This window comes from Lampris incognitus, chromosome 12, assembly GCF_029633865.1.
Source record: "Lampris incognitus isolate fLamInc1 chromosome 12, fLamInc1.hap2, whole genome shotgun sequence".
NCBI lineage: Eukaryota > Metazoa > Chordata > Actinopteri > Lampriformes > Lampridae > Lampris > Lampris incognitus.
The window spans coordinates 51,460,262-51,482,472 of record NC_079222.1 but is presented as its reverse complement, the minus strand read 5'-3'; the positions used below and the strand labels follow the sequence as shown (position 1 = coordinate 51,482,472).

At 45.5% G+C, this 22,211-nt stretch overlaps 1 protein-coding gene across 1 annotated transcript; it reads left to right on the top strand.

Moving 5' to 3' along the window:
• Positions 1-1,283: 1,283 nt before the first annotated feature.
• On the top strand, positions 1,284-22,081 carry dync2i2 (dynein 2 intermediate chain 2). The gene is made up of 9 exons (XM_056290913.1): positions 1,284-1,534; positions 8,375-8,635; positions 8,917-9,026; positions 9,283-9,440; positions 9,784-9,893; positions 10,566-10,736; positions 12,407-12,639; positions 15,173-15,330; positions 21,843-22,081. Exons 1-9 carry the CDS (start codon positions 1,457-1,459, stop codon positions 22,079-22,081), a joined length of 1,518 nt encoding a protein of 505 aa, XP_056146888.1. The 5' UTR covers positions 1,284-1,456.
• Positions 22,082-22,211: the final 130 nt, after the last annotated feature.

The following is a 22,211-nucleotide window of genomic DNA, read 5'->3' as shown; positions in this document are numbered from 1 at the left end:
CACCGAAACACCACAGCTGCTGCACCAGAACCAGCAGCTCATGCAGGCTGCATGCAGGCTGCATGCACAAACACTGACATCCAGTCTGTTGTACGCCGGCAGGGGAGGCCACAAGTACCACATGAAGACGCAGCTGTATACCGACCCACCTGTGGGGGAGTTTCCACATCAGTGTGTGAATGTGTGTGTGGTGTGTGTGTGAATGGGTGAATGTGACGCGTACATTGTTAAGAAAGGCGCTTTTGAGCGGTCAGTAGACTAGAGACGTGCTGTATACTTTTACACCATGAGCAGACCAGATAGATAGATAGATAGATAGATAGATAGATAGATAGATAGATAGATAGATAGATAGATAGATAGATAGATAGATAGATAGATAGATAGACACACGAATAGATAGATAGATAGATAGATAGATAGATAGATAGATAGATAGATAGATAGATAGATAGATAGATAGATAGATAGCTAGATAGATAGATAGATAGATAGATAGATAGATAGATAGATAGATAGATAGATAGATAGATGGATGGATGGATGGATGGATGGATGGATGGATGGATGGATGGATGGATGGATGGATGGATGGATGGATGGATAGATAGATAGATAGATAGATAGATAGATAGATAGATGGATGGATGGATGGATGGATGGATGGATGGATGGATGGATGGATGGCTGGCTGGCTGGCTGGCTGGCTGGCTGGGTGGGTGGGTGGATATCTATCTATCTATCTATCTATCTATCTATCTATCTATCTATCTATCTATCTATCTATCTGTCTATCTGTCTGTCTGTCTGTCTGTCTGTCTGTCTGTCCTATATGTCTGTCTGTCCTATATGTCTGACTTAGTACAGAACGACTGATTATTAAATGAACATAACAGGCTCCAGCACCCCGCGACCCTGGGAGCAGGATAAGCGGTTCGGATGGCTGGATGATGGATGGGTGGATGATGGATGATGGATGGGTGGATGATGGATGGGTGGATGATGGATGATGGATGATGGATGGGTGGATGATGGATGGGTGGATGATGGATGGGTGGATGATGGATAATGGATGGGTGGATGATGGATGGGTGGATGGTGGATGAGAATTCACCAGCGCCGCTGCGTCCGAAACAAACACCAGCGACCAGCTGAGCTACTTCTTCCCATGAACGCGCGGTGCCACGAGCATGCGCACTGTCACTCACATGAACGGCGGGGAGGCGGGGTTAAAGGAAACACTAGTGCGCATGCTTTGTGCGCCGCGCGATACGGAAGCTATGCAGAAGATCCGTGTAAGGAAGGAAGTTAGCTTCACGCGCTCCCGAGTCCTGAGCCACTTCCATGGGAACGAGCGGGGCTCGACTCCGCAGTCTTTGCGTGTCCTTATACGTCCAAGTGGGAAGTCCAGCGGGACGCTCGGTGGACCTTTAACGTGAGCTGTCAAGTCGGCAGCATGTTTACTAAGGAGTCCCTGGACTCGGTGGGCGTTGAGTCCACATGGAGGAAATCTCAGAAGCTCGCTCACGAGACGGTATGCTTTCCATATGAGCGTTTTCCTGAACAGGGAGGCGGTGCAGCACTAGCTCCATGTTGGACATGATGGATGAGCCTCAGACCCGGTCCTCAATACGCCCAGTACCGCCGGACTAGAGATTAGCCTCAGACCCGGTCCTCAATACGCGCAGTACCGCCGGACTAGAGATTAGCCTCAGACCCGGTCCTCAATACGCGCAGTACCGCCGGACTAGAGATTAGCCTCAGACCCGGTCCTCAATATGGCCAGTACCGCCGGACTAGAGATTAGCTTCAGACCCGGTCCTCAATACGCCCAGTACCGCCGGACTAGAGATTAGTGTCAGATCCGGCCCTCAATACGCCCAGTACCGCCGGACAAGAGATTAGCCTCAGATCCGGTCCTCAATACGCCCAGTACCGCCGGACTAGAGATTAGCCTCAGATCCGGTCCTCAATACGCCCAGTACCGCCGGACTAGAGATTAGCCTCAGATCCGGTCCTCAATACGCGCAGTACCGCCGGACTAGAGATTAGCCTCAGACCCGGTCCTCAATACGCGCAGTACCGCCGGACTAGAGATTAGCCTCAGATCCGGTCCTCAATACGCCCAGTACCGCCGGACTAGAGATTAGCCTCAGACCCGGTCCTCAATACGCGCAGTACCGCCGGACTAGAGATTAGCCTCAGACCCGGTCCTCAATACGCGCAGTACCGCCGGACTAGAGATTAGCCTCAGACCCGGTCCTCAATACGCCCAGTACCGCCGGACCAGGGACACGGTTTGCTGGCGCAACGTGTTCAGTAGACCGCTCCAGTAGACCGGCTCATGCGGACGTGCGTCCCAGATAAATGATATAATACATGGTTTCAGGCGCGGGGACATGTGGTTTTGTTGGCGTGAACCCGGTCTCTGTGTTGAATCGACGGAGGTTAGCGGTCCATGCACGTTTCCCGTTGTTTTCAGGATCAGCAACACTCATGTGGTGCACTTGGCACATGGAACGAAACGAAACATGGTTTTCCCAGCCCAGGGCAGTGCAACACAAAGACAACAACACACACCCAAACGTCAAGAAGTGCAAGAGCACATAGTGTAGCCAAGCTAAACACAATCACTGTCCGGGACCACGGACGCCAGCCAGAACGGCCGGCGGAGCCTGCATGGGCTGCATGGGCTGCGTGGGCTGCGTGGGCTGCGTTGTGAGAAGATGCATCTTCACATCATTTTCATCACTAGAATATTTATAGGAACGCAACACCGTTTGCTGTTTTTCACAGTACACTCAGACATTAGCAAGAGAAGAGGCGAAGTAAGCTGTATGTCCTGGAGTAACCTCCACCTTCTAGTGAGTGATGGCACCTGTCATTCCCCTCATCACAATTTCTTATCATATATCTCATAAATCCATATCATTTATTTTTTTTTACATGATGATGCTGGTCGCGTGGCTTGGGTCCTGGACTGTTCCGGTGGCGTCTGGACCCTGCTCTGCATCCTCCTCATCATATTCTTCATTTATTTTATAAGTCCATTATAATTGTGTTATCCTCATTCAATGTTGTATTGTGTAAACACAACATCCATTGCACGTTGTGCGTCTTGGGAGAGAGATCCTCCGCTGGTGCCCCCCCCCCCGAGCTTTCTTCCTAGCTTTTCTCCCTGTTAAAGGGGTTTTAGGGAGTTGTTCCTTATCCGATGAGAGGGTCTAAGGACAAGGTGTTGTGTTGCTGTTAAGCCCACTGAGGCAAATATGTAATTTGTGATATTGGGCTACACAAATAACATTGACTTGACTGCGCCATACAAAATAACACTGGTAAAGCAAGACTTCTAGTGAATGAACTTGAACTGCAGTGTTCACATCCTCCAAACAACGTTTGACTGCTTACCAAAGTTTCTGTTGGGTTGGACGTGTTGACGCTCACTGTCCCGTTAGCCACTAGTCAGCTGACAGTTTCATTAGCGAGTCGATTCCTCTCGCTGTCATAATTATTATTTTCTCTGTCTTCATTTCTCAGACTATCTGCTTGAGCTCATCATCTGTGACAGACACATTTCTTGGTGTTTGACGGATTTCTTCCCTGGTTCATTTCTGCAGTAAAGACACTTAAGAACTTGTTTTCACTCCTTACGAATTTATTTCCTCTGTGGCAGCAGAACTCGTTACAGCAGCCTTCAGAAACTCCTGGGTTAAACTGGACTAATGTAACTCCTGCAGGTTAAGCTGGACTAATGAAACTCCTGCAGGTTAAAATGTACTAATGAAATTAAACTCCTGCAGGTTAAACTGGAGTAATGAAACTCCTGCTGGTTAAACTGGACTAATGAAACGCCTGCAGGTTAAACTGGACTAATGTAACAATTCCTGCAGGTTAAACTGGACTAATGTAACTCCTGCAGGTTAAACTGGACTAATGAAACTCCTGCAGGTTAAGATGGACTAATGAAACTCCTGCAGTTAAACTGGACTAATGTAACTCCTGCAGGTTAAACTGGACTAATGTAACTCCTGCAGGTTAAACTGGACTAATGAAACTCCTGCAGGTTAAGATGGACTAATGAAACTCCTGCAGGTTAAACTGGACTAATGAAACTCCTGCAGGTTAAACTGGACTAATGAAACTCCAGCCAAATCTCGGAGAGTCGTGGGGTAGCTGAGGGGCCCGGCTCCCCCTGAGGAGGCTCGGCGCCTGGTTCTCTTGGCAGCCAAATCTCGGAGAGTCGTGGGGTAGCTGAGGGGCCCAGCTCCCCCTGAGGAGGCTCGGCGCCTGGTTCTCTTGGCAGCCAAATCTCGGAGAGTCTTGGGGTAGCTGAGGGGCCCGGCTCCCCTGAGGAGGCTCGGCGCCTGATTCTCTTGGCAGCCAAATCTGGGTGAGTCGTGGGGTAGCTGAGGGGCCCGGCTCCCCCTGAGGAGGCTCGGCGCCTGGTTCTCTTGGCAGCCAAATCTCGGAGAGTCGTGGGGTAGCTGAGGGGCCCGGCTCCCCCCGAGGAGGCTCGGCGCCTGGTTCTCTTGGCAGCCAAATCTCGGAGAGTCGTGGGGTAGCTGAGGGGCCCGGCTCCCCCCGAGGAGGCTCGGCGCCTTGTTCTCTTGGCAGCCAAATCTCGGAGAGTCGTGGGGTAGCTGAGGGGCCCGGCTCCCCCCGAGGAGGCTCAGCGCCTGGTTCTCTTGGCAGCCAAATCTCGGAGATTCGTGGGGTAGCTGAGGGGCCCGGCTCCCCCTGAGGAGGCTCGGCGCCTGGTTCTCTTGGCAGCCAAATCTCGGAGAGTCGTGGGGTAGCTGAGGGGCCCGGCTCCCCCCGAGGAGGCTCGGCGCCTGGTTCTCTTGGCAGCCAAATCTCGGAGAGTCGTGGGGTAGCTGAGGGGCCCGGCTCCCCCTGCCGCTTGGCCGCGCTAGCCTTTAGGAAAGCATTTTTGAAAAATCCCGTTAACTTCGGTTTGTCTTTTTTTTTGAGTATCTCCTGGTCTCGCTTTTCTATTTCTTTTTGGGCCTTTCGCTTTTGAGCACTGCTCTCATGTCTCCGAAATTCCGCCGTGTTTTTTGTTTTGTTTTTCTTAATCAAGAGGTTGCCAGAGCTCAACATGTTGCAACGCTGACTCCAATCTGGCCAATCAGTGTCAACAAATCACCACTGGCAACAAACTGGCCAATCAGTACACAGGATTTAGGACATTAACCCTCCCCTAAAAAAATAATAATACAAGTTATTATCATTATTTGATAATGCTGTAGCGAATTAGGGGGGGGGGGCAGTCTGGAAGACCGTCGCCACAGCCGGGACGCGAACCCGTATCTTCCGCTCCGCAAGCGACAACGTTAACCGGTCGACTAAAGGGTCCGAGCCGTCAGTCAAGGACCCACGTGTCTACTGATCCATGCACGTTACACTACTCCCCTCCTCCTTCGGGAAGTAAGTGTATCAGCTCCTTCACGCCTGTGGCCGCATACGCTTCCGATGGCCTCACCATCCCACTTCTGACACCAATGCAGCGAATTCGGGAGGCAACCACAGGAAGTGCCGCGGCCGGGACGCGAACCCGTATCGCCCGCACCGCGGGAGACGTCGCTAACCGCTCGACTAAAGGGTGAGACCCGTTAGCCAGCGGCCAACGTGTCTACTTAGCCTATTGATCCGTGATCGTTACAATACTATTACATAAGCAGCTGTTTGCCTGTCTGGCCTTCGGTTTTCTCCCACCGCCCTCCTTCACGTCACGCTTGGCGCGTTGGCTGCCGGGGGCCAGGGAAGTGCCGTGTTGAGCGCCAAGTTGTTCGGATGAGCGGTTGTGGAGGAAAGACAGACAACCGGACGAACAGCGCCACCCGACCCTTGCAATCCACGTTGTGGTCGCAGGGGGGATTACACCCGAGCGGGCGCCGCGCTGGTATTATTAAAAGACATGCGGACATTCAGAGCCCTTGGGCTTCGGCTCAGGAAAGCCTGTGCATTAAATCGCCACTGGTAGGCAGTCTCACAGACTGTACACACAAATAAATCCCGCCTCTTTATTTTAAAACCTCAACAGTGATCCCATGAAAAACTGCAACACACCATCTTCCACCGTGTCTGTGGATGTTCTCATTCATCCAGGTCGTCATGGTTCTCCAGAGGACTTGAATCAGGTGCAGCTGGACTTGGTCTATATATGTGAAGACGTTTCGCCTCTCATCCAAGAGGCTTCCTCACTTCATGTCTTTCCGACTAGACCAAGCTAGTCTGACTGGCTGCTGATGAGACTACCAAGTATGGATCAATCGGACAGAAAATAAGTAAAGTTTAACAAAGGTTTTTTAAACAACTTCCTTGTACACAACAGAACCACTGCAGTGACTCCTTAACATGGTCTCTGCCAACCTTCACATTGTGTGCCCCAATCTGGCAACCAGAAAAAAAGCGAGAAAAGCCAATAAAACATACACCAGGGCTTACACCTGGGTAGACCTCCATCAGCTGTTGGGGATGTCATGATCTCTGTTTTATTGTTATACGTATTAATTTAAAGGCTAAAACTCAATGCAAGGTTTGTTACAGTATGTTGCTGACAACAGCGAGGAAACCAGAATTTAATATGTCAGCATATCTGGAATTCCATGTCTAAATCAAAATAAAGCTGGTCAAAGTCACTGACTTAAAATTATTGGAAGAGAAATGTGTGGCCATCATTTCCACATACTTCAGGCAGCCTTGCAGTATTCAGCCCCCCATACCCATTTATTCAAAAAGCTCGAGACACTTGAGTCGCATTAATTTGTAGTGAGGCGCTTTCATATGTTCATATTAGCAGTTCTTCTGTGCTCCATGCAAATTCACCACCAAAACTAACCCGCATGCCAATTAATTCCCGTAAGCTGCATTTGTGCCCATAGTCCTTGATGTATGCACCATGTAGCCCAGTGTCAGCCGAATAATCTGGTCGATGCTGCACCTACAAGAGAGTTATTTTTTACTTACGCACGTGCGCTGTAAATTGTGCCCTACATGTCAGTGTGATTATTCAAAAAAGCAGGTGTAATGAGGATAAATTAACACTTCTATACAATAGTGAGAGTTTAATTGCATCGACTGTGACATCAGCAAAGAAGGTTAATGCTATGCACCCTGTGCATGCTTGTCTGTTTTGGCCAAATGGAAAGAGTGATGGGTAGAAGTACTTGCCCTAGCTTAGGTGGCGCATGTGTGCTCTAGCTAGCACTGCTCACCGCCACGCGCTGACATGAACTCCCCTGCATATCACCTGTTCTGCATTTGTCCTTGGCCCTCTTACTTGCTGCTTGCAGATATGTTTGCTTTGGTTTTTTACCAGCTTTTATTAGGATAGTGGTGATAGGCAGGCGTGACGAGAGAGAGGGAAGAGATTCAGCAACAAGGCTGAACCCGTGATCTTGTGATCAAGTCCGCCCCTACATTATATGGCCTTAGCGCAGTCATTAACTAGCTAAGCAGCTAACTAGCTAGCTAGCTAGCTAGCTAGAACACCCTCCCAAAATGTCATCTGCTACGTACAGAGTGATGGTGTCACAATGCTATGAAGTTTTTTTTCAAACTTTAATCTTAAATATCTTAAAAACTACATATATAGATTTTTGTTTAGATGAATATAAGCAACATGAACTGCAAAAACTATTGTTTTTATGTGTATGTGTATGTAGTGTATGAGCTGTAGGGGTAGGAACGGTTAGAGAAAGTGTCCAGAAGAAGTTCGAGATAAGAGAGTGATTTGCTTAACAGCGAGCACATTAATAAAACTTTGAAATTTAACATTTATGCAGAATCTGAAAAGATTGCACACATTGGCACTTCTCCTGAAATAGCTAAACATGTTTTAAGTGTGAATGGAGTTGCTATGTAAAAGGATGTGGCATTCCTTTAAGTCCAACGTTTTTGGCAATAATAGTGATCAGCCGGAAGATAATATGGACATGAGCGTTCAAGCTTTTGGTTTGCCTACTGATTATATTGATGTTCTGTGGAAAATAGTGGCTTAGAAAACATTGCGTCTTGTAATTCTAAAGGGAGCGCTCCTTTAAAGTAGTCTCGTAAATATTGCAGTGGGGAACAATTGTTTGGCTTTCAAGGTGTTCAGTATCGGGATGAGCTGTATGATTGAACTGATGAGGTGACTGCTGGGTAACTTGTTTTTTCTTCTGATTTTAAAGTAGCCCGTGAGAAAATCAAGTTTGGCAACAGCTGATCAATATAATTCCAACCATAATTAATTTGAAAATATGCACCCTTTCTTTTTCTTGTTGTGGTTGACTTCTTAATTGCTTACTTTTAATCAGTCAGATTTGCATTAGTTTGAACAAGTAAACTAGATTAAAGTGCTTTGAATCTACTTCACGCATTGGTATTTTAGAAAGGCTGTCAGACCAGAACAGTGCACAGTGCCAACGCTGAAGTCCAGACTGGGTCCACTACTGTGAGCAGTAGCCAGACAGAACCACAGGATCAGCGACTGGAGCAACACCTCTCCCACAGCGTCCACAAGCTGGAGATATCGGGCTTAAATACATTCCTTCATCAAGTTGAAGATGTGGTTATCAAGGAGTTGTCCAGGAATACTAAGAGTCACGCCTTTGATGGGTTCCAGGTGAATTGGGAAGACCAGAGTCAGTCGGTAAGAACCAGTAAGATGACCACAAACATCTTTCATGTGCTTTGCATTTTATACTGCTATATTCTATATTCTAGTAGGCTTATGTTAGCTGTTTAAGCAAAAGCATATATACAACCCTGGCTTGAGAGACAAATTAAATACCTCTACTTGTTCCTCAGTCGATGGTTGAATTTGGTGGGGCAGTTTCCTACCCTTAGAATGAGTCCACTCCATTTTCTTTTCCCCTGATAGGAGTTATATGATTATGATTATATGATGCGATAAGAGGTACGTGTTTGCAGGTCTCATGTACGCATTGCCTTCAACATCCTGGTGCCAAAGAGAGGGGTCTTCATGTAACCTGTCTAACCTGGAACTGCACAGGCTCCATTATTGCCTGTGCCTATGGTCGGTACGTTCACCTGCCACCTATACTTCTTTCATATGAAAATAAAACATAAATATTAACTTTCTTAAGTGTTTGCAGACCTAACACATTGGAATGTCTTATATTGGATTGTGGTGCAGCACATCTGATAGATCACAATGGAGACTGTATCAAGACAATTTGCAGAATTTCACTTCAGAGAACATTGTACTTGAATATTGTAGTGTCATCACCATATACTCATCATTATTCAGCTGATTCCATATTGTCCTTGCTGCAGTATTGACGATGGAGACTGGAGCAATGAGAGTTCATATGTGTGCACCTGGAATCTGGATCGTCAGTGTGTGAATCAGAACCAACCAGACCTGATCATAGATGTTGCTGCTGCAGTTACAGCTCTCTCTTTTCACCCTATCCATCCCTCGCTCATCGCAGGTATGCTGTTTTCCTATTGGGTTCAACAATAGACCTTTACGATTGGCATTGTGAAGTTTATATTTTGAGTTACATCTGATACATTTGCAAGCACTGTGTCATGTGCAAGTTTTAATGCAATTAAGATTGGGAAGTCAAGTCAGTCAAGTCAAGTTTATTTGTATAGCCCAAATTCACAAGGTAGTCCTGAAGGGCTTTACAATCACTACAGTATACAACAGTATATGACAGTATACGGCATACAACAATCTCAGACCGATTTATCACACAGACATAAATAATCGTACTGTTAAAGATGATCAACTGGTCAACATCGAAGCCTTTTGTGTGTCTGTGGCCACAGGGGGTCTGTACACTGGAGAGGTATTGGCCTGGGACATCAGTCAGACGCAGGACCCTGTAGTGGCCCAAGCTGGAATGTCTGCAGACAGTCATCGAGAAGCAGTATATCAGGTCAATAACCCTGTCAATTAAATGCCATCACAGTGGTTTGCAGAATAATATGGTGGAGGAGCACTTTTTGCTCATAAAATGGCTACCTTATAAGAGACAACATGCTTAGAGTTAGGGACTTGGCTGAACATCTCTTTTTGGGGGGATTTTTTTCTCCTTTTCCCCCCCAATTGTACTCAGCCAATTACCCCACTCTTCTGAGCCTGCTCCGGGGTACCACATGCCTCCGTCTGATACATGTGGAGTCACCAGCCGCTTCTTTTCACCTGACAGTGAGGAGTTTCACCAGGGAGACATAGTGTGTGGGAGGATCACGCTATTCCCCCTAGTCCCTCCTACCCCCTGAACAGGCGCCTCAACCGACCAGAGGAGGCGCTAATGCAGCGACCAGGACACATACCCATATCCAGCTTCCGACCTGCAGACACGGCCAATTGTTTCTGTAGGGGCGCCCAACCAAGCCAGAGGCAACACAGGGACTGGATCCGGTTATCCCAGTGTTGGTAGGCAACAGAATAGACCTCCATGCTGCCCAGACGCCCTTGGCCGAACATGGTGCTGAAATGGTTGCTGTGCTTCAGATTCAATGCAGATGAATAAGAATATCATGTCCTCTACTGATCACAACAGAAAAGGATTAAAACCAAGTAGTAAATCTTCGTCTGTCTTCAGGTTGACTGGGTGCCTGTTCAGGAGACAGGAGAGCTCGGGGTGCTGAGTGCCAGCTCTGGGGGGAAGGTCCTGATCTGGATGTTGGATTCAGCCCAAGGGAGGTTCGTTCTGAGCTCGGGCTTTGCCTTCGTTAGACAACAGCTGCCCCACAGCAGCAGTGCACACATCCAGGTGAGCTTCTGGATAGGTATACAAACTAATGATTAGTAGTTGTTACTAGGCCTTAGCTCTGTGCTGTTGTTTAAAGTTTAAAGTTTGGCCAGCTGGCTGTATTTAGCCAGAAAGGCTAGCCTATGCTAGACAACGCTGACAATGCCAGTGACATTATTTTATTTTTTATTTTGTAACCTAGATATTGCTTTAGCGTGGATCATTGCAAATTTTATTATGAATGATATTTGTGTGGTTAACATTGTTGGATTCAAGTTAGGCAGTTTTCATGACACTTAAGGCACAGTGTAATTATTTCAAGTGGGGTAACACAATGTATTTGCCACAGACCAGGCCAGTTCTCTACACTCGTTTTGAACTGATACATAAATGTAGATTAATTATTTTAATTCATTCATTCATGCGTTTTAGTTTACAACATGTTACACAAGTTAATGTGAGTGCTGCATTGGGTGGTGTTGGTCCATCCAACATCACAGTCTTGGTTCAGTTCATGACAACCCTCTTGCCACTGTTCTCCAGTTTATCATCACTTCCTCAAGTTCAGGTCAGATATGAGTTTGGGGTGTTTGGGCGATATACCGGTGTTAATATTAATTGTAACCTTGATATTTAAACGATGAAATATTGATATCTTGTTAGTAATACACATGATAAAATGTAAGCTAAGTTTCTTAGTTTCTGTTGTTCTCACATTGCCTCCCTCCCCGACTGACACTGAACAACAAGACAACACAGAACAGAAGATAAACACTTTTTTTTGTGATAAGTATAAAAAAATCACTCAAACTTATTTTTTTTATTATTTAACGCTTACCTTACCTTACATTACCCTTACACTGAGAACAGAATGAATGGAAGGTCAGGTTTCTAGACCCTCACACTGAGAACAGAATGAATGGAAGGTAGTGTTTCCAGACCCTCACACTGAGAACAGAATGAATGGAAGGTCGGGTTTCTAGACCTTCACACTGAGAACAGAATGAATGGAAGGTCGGGTTTCTAGACCCTCAAACTGAGAACAGAATGAATGGAAGGTTGGGTTTCTAGACCCTCACACCGAGAACAGAATAAATGGCAGGTAGTGTTTCTAGACCCTAACACTGAGAACAGAATGAATGGAAGGTTGGGTTTCTAGACCCTCACACTGAGAACAGAATGAATGGAGGGTAGTGTTTCTAGACCCTCACACTGAGAGCAGAATGAATGGAAGGCAGGGCTTGTAGACCCTCACACCGAGAACAGAATGAATGGAAGGTTGGGTTTCTAGACCCTCACACTGAGAACAGAATGAATGGAAGGTAGTGTTTCTAGACTCTCACACTGAGAACAGAATGAATGGAAGGCAGGGTTTCTAGACCCTCACACTGAGAACAGAATGAATGGAAGGTAGTGTTTCTAGACTCTCACACTGAGAACAGAATGAATGGAAGGCAGGGTTTCTAGACCCTCACACTGAGAACAGAATGAATGGAAGGTAGTGTTTCTAGACCCTCACACTGAGAACAGAATGAATGGAAGGCAGGGTCTGTAGACCCTCACACCGAGAACAGAATGAATGTAAGGCAGGGTTTCTAGACCCTCACACCGAGAACAGAATAAATTGCAGGTAGTGTTTCTAGACCCTCACACTGAGAACAGAATAAATGCAGAGGTGTTTTCTCACATAGGCCTGGAGGAACATGTATGCGGGTGTTACTTCACTAGCCCTGTCTCCCTGGGATCCAGACACTTTTCTAGTGGGCTCAGAGGGCGGCCTGCTACTCAGATGTTCCTTCTCAGCTGAAACCCCGGCTGCAGTATCAACTGAAGGGCAGAGTGTGGCGCTAAGAGCTCCAGCTGTCTTCTCGTTCAAGCCACGTGGCAGCCCAGTCCACTCTATACACTGCTCTCCTTTCCACAGGTAACATTTCATCCATCACCATGCTCCTGGGTAATAACCAGTTCAGAACTAGAGAACAGAACATCAGGGTTCTGCATTGACATTTTTAGAAGCATGTGCCCCCCAAATTAAACGTTTTAGGGGCACATTCAAAAATTGAAGGTCAGTCAAATCACATATTGTTGTGTACTGTAATGTTAATGTTATGCTGGAATATAATGACTCTCAAGGGTTCTCACAGCGTTTCAAACATTTTTCCAGTTTAGTTTAATGTGCTCACCACACAACAAACCTCTCGAATCAATCTGCACCTTTCAACTTAATCGTCCCACAAAGATTGTTGGAGCCCCACCAGCTCTGGGTATTATGCTATACCAGCAAGTCCCTCTTATCTCAAATAAATTGAGTTTTTTATGTGCAGCGATCTTGCAAGTTCGTCTCAAGTTCGTCTTGTTAAGCACTTACTCCTCAAGAACGAGGGTTGATACTTTGATATTGGGAGATGCTAATTTTTCTTTCAAGATATGAATCCTCACCATGCAGGGCTGCCCCTCCATACATGTGCTGCATTTAGGGTAGCGCCTCCCGGTGGGGGCCAACAACTCAGCTGTACAGCAAAAAATTATGGTCATCAGGTCTCAACACTAAAGCTTGTCGCCTGTCCAGAACAAGCAAAAAACGTTTTTTTCACACGTTTTCTCCCCAATTGTACTTGGCCAATTACCCCACTCTTCTGAGCCGTCCCAGTCGCTGCTCCACCCCCTCTGCCGATCTGGGGAGCGCTGCAGACTACCACATGCCTCCTCCCATACATGTGGAGTTGCCAACCGCTTCTTTTCACCTGACAGTGGGGAGTTTCACCAGGGGGACGTAGCGCGTGGGAGGATCACGCTATTCCTCCCAGTTCCCCCTCCCCCCTGAACGGGCACTCTGACCGACCAGACGAGGCGCTAGTGCAGTGACTAGGACACATACCCACATCCGGCTTCCCGCCCGCAGACATGGCTAGTTGTGTCTGTGGGGACGCCCGACCAAGCCGGAGGTAACACTGGGATTCGAACTGGCGATCCCCGTGTTGGTAGGTAACGGAATAGACTGCCACACCACCCAGACGCCCCCAGGAAAAGCAAATGTATTATCGGCACAAGTGGGATGGGTTTAGTAGTTGTCCAATAGTACAAGTAAAAAATGAAACTGTAAAAACTATTAGCAAATCAACTGAGACTGTTTCTGGTCTTTGAGACATACATTCTGTTGAACCAGGTGCCTCGTCCTGTTGTACTGCCTCCAGCTCTGTGTGCGCTGGTCATCAGTGAGCCAGCCTTCTCTATGAACACCTAAAGTCCCCATGGCAGCCTCTCTGAACCTCTCTGAACACCTAAAGTCACCATGGCAGCCTCTACGAACCTCTATGAACACCTGAAATCCCCATGGCAGCCTCTCTGAACCTCTATGAACACCTAAAGTCACCATGGCAGCCTCTCTGAACCTCTATGAACACCTGAAGTCACTACGGCAGCCTCTCTGAACCTCTATGAACACCTAAAGTCACCATGGCAGCCTCTCTGAACCTCTATGAACACCTGAAGTCACTACGGCAGCCTCTCTGAACCTCTATGAACACCTGAAATCCCCATGGCAGCCTCTCTGAACCTCTATGAACAACTGAAGTCACTACGGCAGCCTCTCTGAACCTCTATGAACATCTAAAGTCACCATGGCAGCCTCTCTGAACCTCTATGAACACCTGAAGTCACCACGGCAGCCTCTATGAACCTCTATGAACACCTAAAGTCTCCATGGCATGACACCTGTGGTAGCAGTTGTGGTTAGACTGAAGGTTTGAAACCATAGTCTTTGTTATATACAGTTTAACTGTGGAAATTATTGTTATACTACTACTACTACTACTACTCCCGTCGCCACAGCGGATCATCCATTTCCTGTGGTCATTATTGTTACTGTCGGGCCAAAACCACCTGTCTGCAGAAGTGCTACCAACAGCCAGTGTAAAAATAAATCATGTCAGCATTTTATAGCAAAACATTACATTTTATAGCAAAACATTACATTTTCACGACACAAACACTTCTCGTTTGTGTAGGAACAATGAGGTGTCCACCGTGTTACAGGGGAACATTCAGCTTCTGTTACAAAAAGAACATCACCAAATCTGCAGGTGTGGTTTTTATCATGTGGACCTGCAAGTAGTTGTTTTTAACAGTAACACATTTTCCATGTTGAACAAGTAAGTCCAGTGACGAGACAAAAGCTAATGTCTAGCACTTAATGTCGGGTCACTTCCAGGAACGTACGTGTTGGAAACAAGTCCAGGGAAAAGGATGGACAACTGATGCTTCTGTTGTTAATACACAACACTATTCCCAGATGTTTTGATGACGTTTGGATTACATTAGACTGCCGACATTAGTTTTGGTCAGAGGGTGCTGTTTTTACAAGGGTGTGGACTATTTCCTGGTGAGTTGATGGCACACTGTGGCTGCTACGGGTTACATGTAGTCACGAGTGGCTTTGTGTGTTTGTGGTCTTGCAGGAACCTGTTCCTGAGCGTGGGTGCAGACGGCATGGCACACCTGCACTCTCTGCTGCAGGCCCAGCCTCTGCTCTCCCTGCGGGTGTCCGACTCGTATGTGTTCCATGTGCGCTGGTCTCCAGCCAGGCCTGTGGTGTTCGCTGCTGCCACTGCACAAGGTAAAGCATCCAGATGTTTTTTGACCAAAACTGAGCTTGGTACCTTCCAAACACCTTAAAATGGAAATGTCTTGTTACTAGAGGTGGTTTTGTTACTGACTTCTTAATGACGGACATTCCGCTTGCAGACTTCTCAGCACTGGTTTTCTGTGTGGATGTGGAGAGCAGAGGATGACTGCTTTAATTCACCTTTCAGCTTTCAGTAAATTTAAAGTTGGGGTTGGCAACTTCAGAGAAGTGACATAACACCCTGCAAACAATCCACTTGCTCCATTTGTCTCCTGTGACCCTCCCCCTAAACCAGGTCCCTCTAAACCAGGTCCCTCTAAACCAGGTCTCTCTAAACCAGGTCCCTCTAAACCAGGGGTTTTCAAAGTGTAGGAAAGTGAGCCTCCCCTCAGAGAACATAAAAACAGCTGCGCCCCCCCCTCCCAATTAGTACTGCTATTATTGCTGTTGCTATAATGTATCTTCCACTCAGGCATAGAAACGGGTTTCAACAATAAATGATATATCTTTGAAGATGATCTTTTATTTTTTTAAACATCTTTTTCAAACATTTTTAAACATCTTTATGTTTTAAACATTTTTAAACGTTTTAAACATCTTTTTCAAACGTTTTTAAACATCTTTATCTTTATGTTTTAAACATATTTTTAAACATTTTAAACGTTTTAAACATCTTTATCTTTATGTTTTAAACATATTTTTAAACATTTTAAACGTTTTTAAACATCTTTATCTTTATGTTTTAAACATATTTTTAAACATTTTAAACGTTTTAAACATCTTTATCGTTATGTTTTAAACATATTTTTAAACATTTTAAACGTTTTAAACATCTTTATCTTTATGTTTTAAACATATTTTTAAACATTTTAAACGTTTTAAACATCTTTATCTTTATGTTTTAAACATATTTTTAAACATTTTAAACGTTTTAAACATCTTTATCTTTATGTTTTAAACATATTTTTAAACATTTTAAACGTTTTAAACATCTTTATCTTTATGTTGTAAAGCGGGGTTTACCTGCCTTAGCTATGCGCAGCGCCACTCGGCATGATGCTGCGGTTGCCATGGTATTTACGGTGCTAAATGCGTCACTGACTCTTCTGTCACCGCAGTTCCTTCAGCATCCTATCCAGCACCTCCTGCGGGGCGGCCTGCTCACCAGACCTGGGGGCTTGGTATCACGGTTTACACGGTCTCATACCGTCGCTAGCCAGCTAGCTAGCTAGCTCCTCTCTAACGGCAGATAACACCCTGCGGCGGTGGGGCGTCATCAGGACCGAGCCATGAAAACCCAAACTGTAAATAGTCCTGGTCCTACTTCCTCCGCGTCCTGCTCGCCCCAGACGCTGCCTCCTTTCTCGCTGTAGGTCATGTTACTGAAACCCATCCTTTTTGCTCCAAGCATTGCTGAAGTTAGCTAAAGTTAGCTAGACGTTTACGGTTACTTTTTCGTCACGTTTTTTTATCTCACGCTGCGCCTCCCCCGAAGCTCTCTGGCGCCCCCCAGAGGAGGCGCGCCTCACACTTTGAAAACCCCTGCTCTAAACCAAACCCGGTCCTGAGTTTGGCTGTTGTAATTAACTGGTTAATTACAACAGGCAAACAATTACAAGTTATTTTTTGTTATTACAAAAACTAACTTATGCATAATTATCAACGGAAATCTGTTGATAATTATGCATAAGTTAGTTTTCCCACAACTCTCTGAGTGACATCCACTCTGATGTGGTGAAGCACTTTTATAAGTGAAGTATTTCTAAATGTAGGACTCCTTCTGTATTTACGAGGCTAGGAGAAGTATTCATGACTCCAGCTGTGTCCACAGCCCCGGCATGCTGTGGGACAACCTGCTCAGTCTCTTTGTGCTGTGCAGAGTAAGCTGTATCGTCGTGGCTGTCAGTCATGACTGTACAAGGTAGTTTTTCAGTGAATCTCTGAGTCACCCCAGTACTGATGTTGTGCAGCATGTGTACTTAATGTTCAGATGAACAGTTTAGTCTATTTACCTCTACAAGATTCAGTCACGACAAGAAAACCGACATAAAGGCGCGGCACACAGATGATTGACAGGTGGTGGGATGGCTGACTGGTCCAGGCTAACGCCAGTGGTAAAACCTCAATGAAGTATGGGAGCTCAGGAGAGAGTTCCAGATGTTACATACAGAAGCAGGCTTTATTTTCTCTCATACCATTTGAATGACTCATAACTGCAAGAGGGGCATGACACTTCAGTCGCCTCCCATGTAGACCATGTGACACGTGGTCTACATATGCACCGTATATTACAATCACAATCATACTTATTTGGCCATGTGGGCATTTCATAACTTAATGACATCACAGAAGTGTAAGGCAGACAACAGATGTGTGATTGAGAGAGGGGTGTGACATGCAACAAAGGCCGCTGGCTGGAATTGAACCAGCAACAGTTGCAACCAAATGGCCATACTTCATGAGCTGTAAACCATTCGGTTATGGAGGTGCTCCACCATTTTAATTTAAATAGCGTCAATATAAAATGGACATTACATACATGCTACTCAATGAATATGTAAAACAGGTCCCTTCCTGTCATGGGATGTGCTCAGCAACCATTACATTACATAACATGACATAACATGACATGACATTACAGTCATTTAGCCGACGCTTTTATCCAAAGCATCTTACAATAAGTGCATCATTTAACGTAGGAAATCAGGAGAGCTACTAGTCATCAGAGGTCATAAGTGCATCTAAACAAGCATCTAAGAGCAAAACCAGTGCTAAAGTAAAAGTGCAAGAAAGAGGTTTTCTTTTTAAATGAGTGAATACAATAAGTGGTAAGAACAAGTAACAGGGTAGTAGTTCTTGAAGAGGTGAGTTTTCAACCTGTGCTGAAAGACGGGCAGCGACTCCGCTGTCCTGACATCAGTGGGGAGTTCATTCCACCCCTGTCGGGCCAGGACAGAACCGAGCCGTGACCGGGTCGGTCGGCAGCAGGGGTCTCTGAGCGATGGGGCAACCAGGCGTCCTGAGACAGCAGAGCGAAGTGGTCAGGCGGGGGTGTAGGGCTTGACCATGGCCTGGAGATAGGGAGGAGCTGTTCCTTCCACTGCCCTGTAAGCTAGCACCAGAGTCTTAAACTGGATGCGAGCAGCTACTGGGAGTCAGTGTAGGGACATGAGAAGGGGAGTTGTGCAGGGGAACTTAAGGCGGTTGAACACCAGCCGACCAATAGAAACATTGGCAAATCCATAGAATGAAGTTTTTTTTTTTTGATTTTCATTGGGACTTGGGGGGATAGTTAAAACAAAAATAGCAATTAAAGGTAATATTATACCTGTATCAGTCCTGCTGCTCTGCAGAGGCTTCATCACTTTGCTGTCTACTTCGCTGAAGTTTCTGTCAATATTTTTAAATATTTTCTTATTTTTCCTGCTTTGGTACCAAAACAATGGTGTCTGTGGAAACCTGAATCCTTGCAATTATAACGTCTAAAGATTGTGGTCACTCACCTGCCATCTATCAGTAGAGCAATTTATTAATATCACAACCGATGAATTATACGATGACTCTGGACACTTCCTGAACCCATCAAGATGCAGCGCCTGTCCCAGACTGCTGCAGAAGATGCAGCGCCTGTCCCAGACTACTACAGAAGATTGCTGTGCTAAAATGCAAATTATTTGCACTGGAAAAAACAAAAGTGGCTTGCTGACACATTGCCTGTGACTGGGTCTCCTTCCAGGGTGCTGCTCCAAATGCAGGACTATCTTTAGCGCTGGATAACCATTGGTTTGAAACTCAGCAAAGCCAAACATTCCCAAAGACTAATGGGAAGCTGTGCCATCACGCAGGTCCAAGAGAGCAGCTCATCCAACCTCTACATCTGACACAGTTCAAATGGCACAATGTTGTGGGCGATCTAATCTGGGTCTCTATCAGAGGGACCCTGAGAACAGGCACTATTAGGTAGGAGTGTTTGTTGAGGGGTCCCATCCCGTGCTTGGGAGTTGAGGCTCTGTTGGACCAGAGGTGAGGCGATGGGTCTGAGGCAGACTGAAAGGGCGAGCCATTTTGGGCATTTCCATGTAAATGCATTTGAATGCTGCCCCCCACATCCTGAAGGAATTTACTAAATGGAGCCTGTTGACTCTGGCTGATGTGTAGTGTAGTCTGTAGTTGTCTCGTGCCTTAGTTCGCTACACCATCTGCACACCTCCAAGGTCTGAGGACAAGGAGTGTCGTATATTACACTGATTGTATCTGATTGTATTGTACTTTGGGACTATTTTGTAATTCTCGGCTATAAAATAAACTCGACTTATTGTTTTTTGTCATGACAGCAGTAGAAATTATCAAAATTTGTATTTTTATTTGCATGTAAATCCTCGGGATTGTACCTTGTTTATAATTCTCTGGCCTCTGGTTCTCTTCCAGACAGTTTTAAGCATGCCATCATTCACCCATTGTTGAAACAACCTAATTTAGACCCCCCGTCCCTAAGTAACTACAGGCCAATCTCCAAATTGTCTTTTGTATTTAAGGTTCTGGAGAGCGTAATTTCTTCTCAGCTCATTTCTTTTATGAACACTAATACTGTTTTTAATAGTTTACAATCTGGTTTTAGAGCACTTCATAGTACTGAGACAGCCCTAGTTAAGGTCACTAATGGTCTACTGCTGACTGCAGACAGAAGTGACTGTTCGATTTTAGTTCCTTTAAACTTAAGTGCTGCCTTTGAAACGGTCCATCACAACAGCCTCTTACATCGCTTAGAGACAGGTTGGCATCAAAGGCTCGGCTCTTAACTTATTACGCTCTTACCTCACCAACAGAACTTTTTCTGTTGTTCTGGGTAACTCTACCTCCTCGGTGGCTCAGTTGAGTTGTGGTGTCCCTCAAGGCTCAGTTCTTTGCCCCCTTCTCATACATGCTGTCCCTTGGCCAGTTCATCAAAATCACGATGTGCTCTACCATTTTTATGCTGATGACACTCAGTTATACATGCCACTAAAACCCGCAGATCCTAGTGCCCTATTAAATCTCACAACTTGCTTCTCTGACATTAAAGCCTGGATCTCCAAAAATTTTCTTAACTTTAATGATAAGTCTGAAGTCATTCTGTTCAGTCCCGAAAATTCCATCAGCCCTTTTGCTACTTATCTTTGTGGTCTGTCAAGTAGTCTTAGGCAGGCTACCAGGAATCTTGGGGTAATATGTGATGCTAACCTCAATTTTGATAATGAAATGAAACACGTTGTTCAGTCATGCGCTTGTCTCCAAAATTAGGTTATTTTTACCAATTGCTGATCTGCAAAAAGTTGTACATGCTTTTATCGATTCTTGGCTCGACTACTGTAATGCACTTTAGGGCTCCCTCCGCCGTCCGCAGTTGGTACAAAATGCCGCTGCTCGGCTCATTACCAGGGCAAGGAGGCATGATCATATCAGACCACGACCATATCTCCCTACACTGGCTCCCTGTTATATTTCGAATTGATTTTAAAATTTTACTGCTCACTTTTAAGGCTTTAACGTGTCTTGCTCCTTCATACAATTGTGATTTACTGACTTGGTATGTCCCCCTCGACCAGTAAGATCCACAGATGGAGCCCTGCTGGTTATTCTCAGGTCTCGGTTGGTTACAAAGGGTGATCGGGCTTCTGCTGTTAGAGCCCTCACACTATGGAACTCTCTTCCTGTTGAACTAAGACAAACCAAGTCTCTAACTTCTTCTTAATCTCATCTTAAAACTTTTCTTTTAATGAAAGCTTTTACAAACATTTGATATTTGTTTTTTATTGTTATTTGATCTTATGCTTCTTTTTGCCTCGTCTGGTTTTATCTTTTTTTGTGAAGCACTTTGTAACATTGTTTTAGAAAAGTGCTGTATAAATAAAATAATAATTATTATTTCCTTAAATAAATACTTGATCCATCCACTTGTAGGCCTTGGCCACCAACACAAGGGAATTACAATGAACTACTGTCAAAATTTAGTTGTCACATGACCACATGATGGTAATACAGTTATAATACATTGTGTAGTTTTTGCAATCCAACCATGTTTCATGTGCCTATCTTGACAAATATTTCAAAAAAATTGTCACCTTCCAGTCTTGTTCGTCCTAGTCTAGTGTGTAGCTTTTGAGCTCTGTTGTGTTACAGCTACGTTAACGATCATGCAGTGAAATTAAACCATGTGGACCTGTACAGGTCAGTGTGTATGTGTCACTGAGTTTACCAGGGTTTGGGAGTTGTGGTTTTCCCACAGGGGCTTCAACATGACGTAAGTAATATGTGCAAGGATGAAACGAAAAGACATGTCACATAAACAGTTCCAGTGAAATGCCCAACATATCAGCCACTGAGTTTCTGCTTCTATTAGTGAGATGCAAAACACATTCAGCCTGAATGGATGTATTCAGTCAGCAGTGCCAGTGTGTCTAAGACTGATGCTCTACTGAGGACCACATCTACCCATGTCCTAAATGTTTTTCTTTTTATTTAAGGTGTCGTACAGATATTTGACCTGGGCCAGAGGTCCCTTCGACCAGCAGCAACAATAGAACAGAACTCTGCAGGCCAAGCAGCCACTTGTCTGGCCTTCAACTCCAGGAACACTCGCCTGCTGGCAGTGGGCGGCACAGATGGACAGGTTAACATCTGGCACCTGAGCACCGACCTGACGGAACAACGGCCTCAAGACATGGCTCATCTTGAGCAGCTAGCGAATGAAGTGGCAGAATAACCAGAGTCAACTAAGAACCTTATCACAGCCAGTCACTTCAAGACTGGTAGAAGGGATGTTTGTACTTCTTGACTATTTATTATCATTTTGTAATTACATTCACATTTATACTCTTTGTACTCTCTCTCTC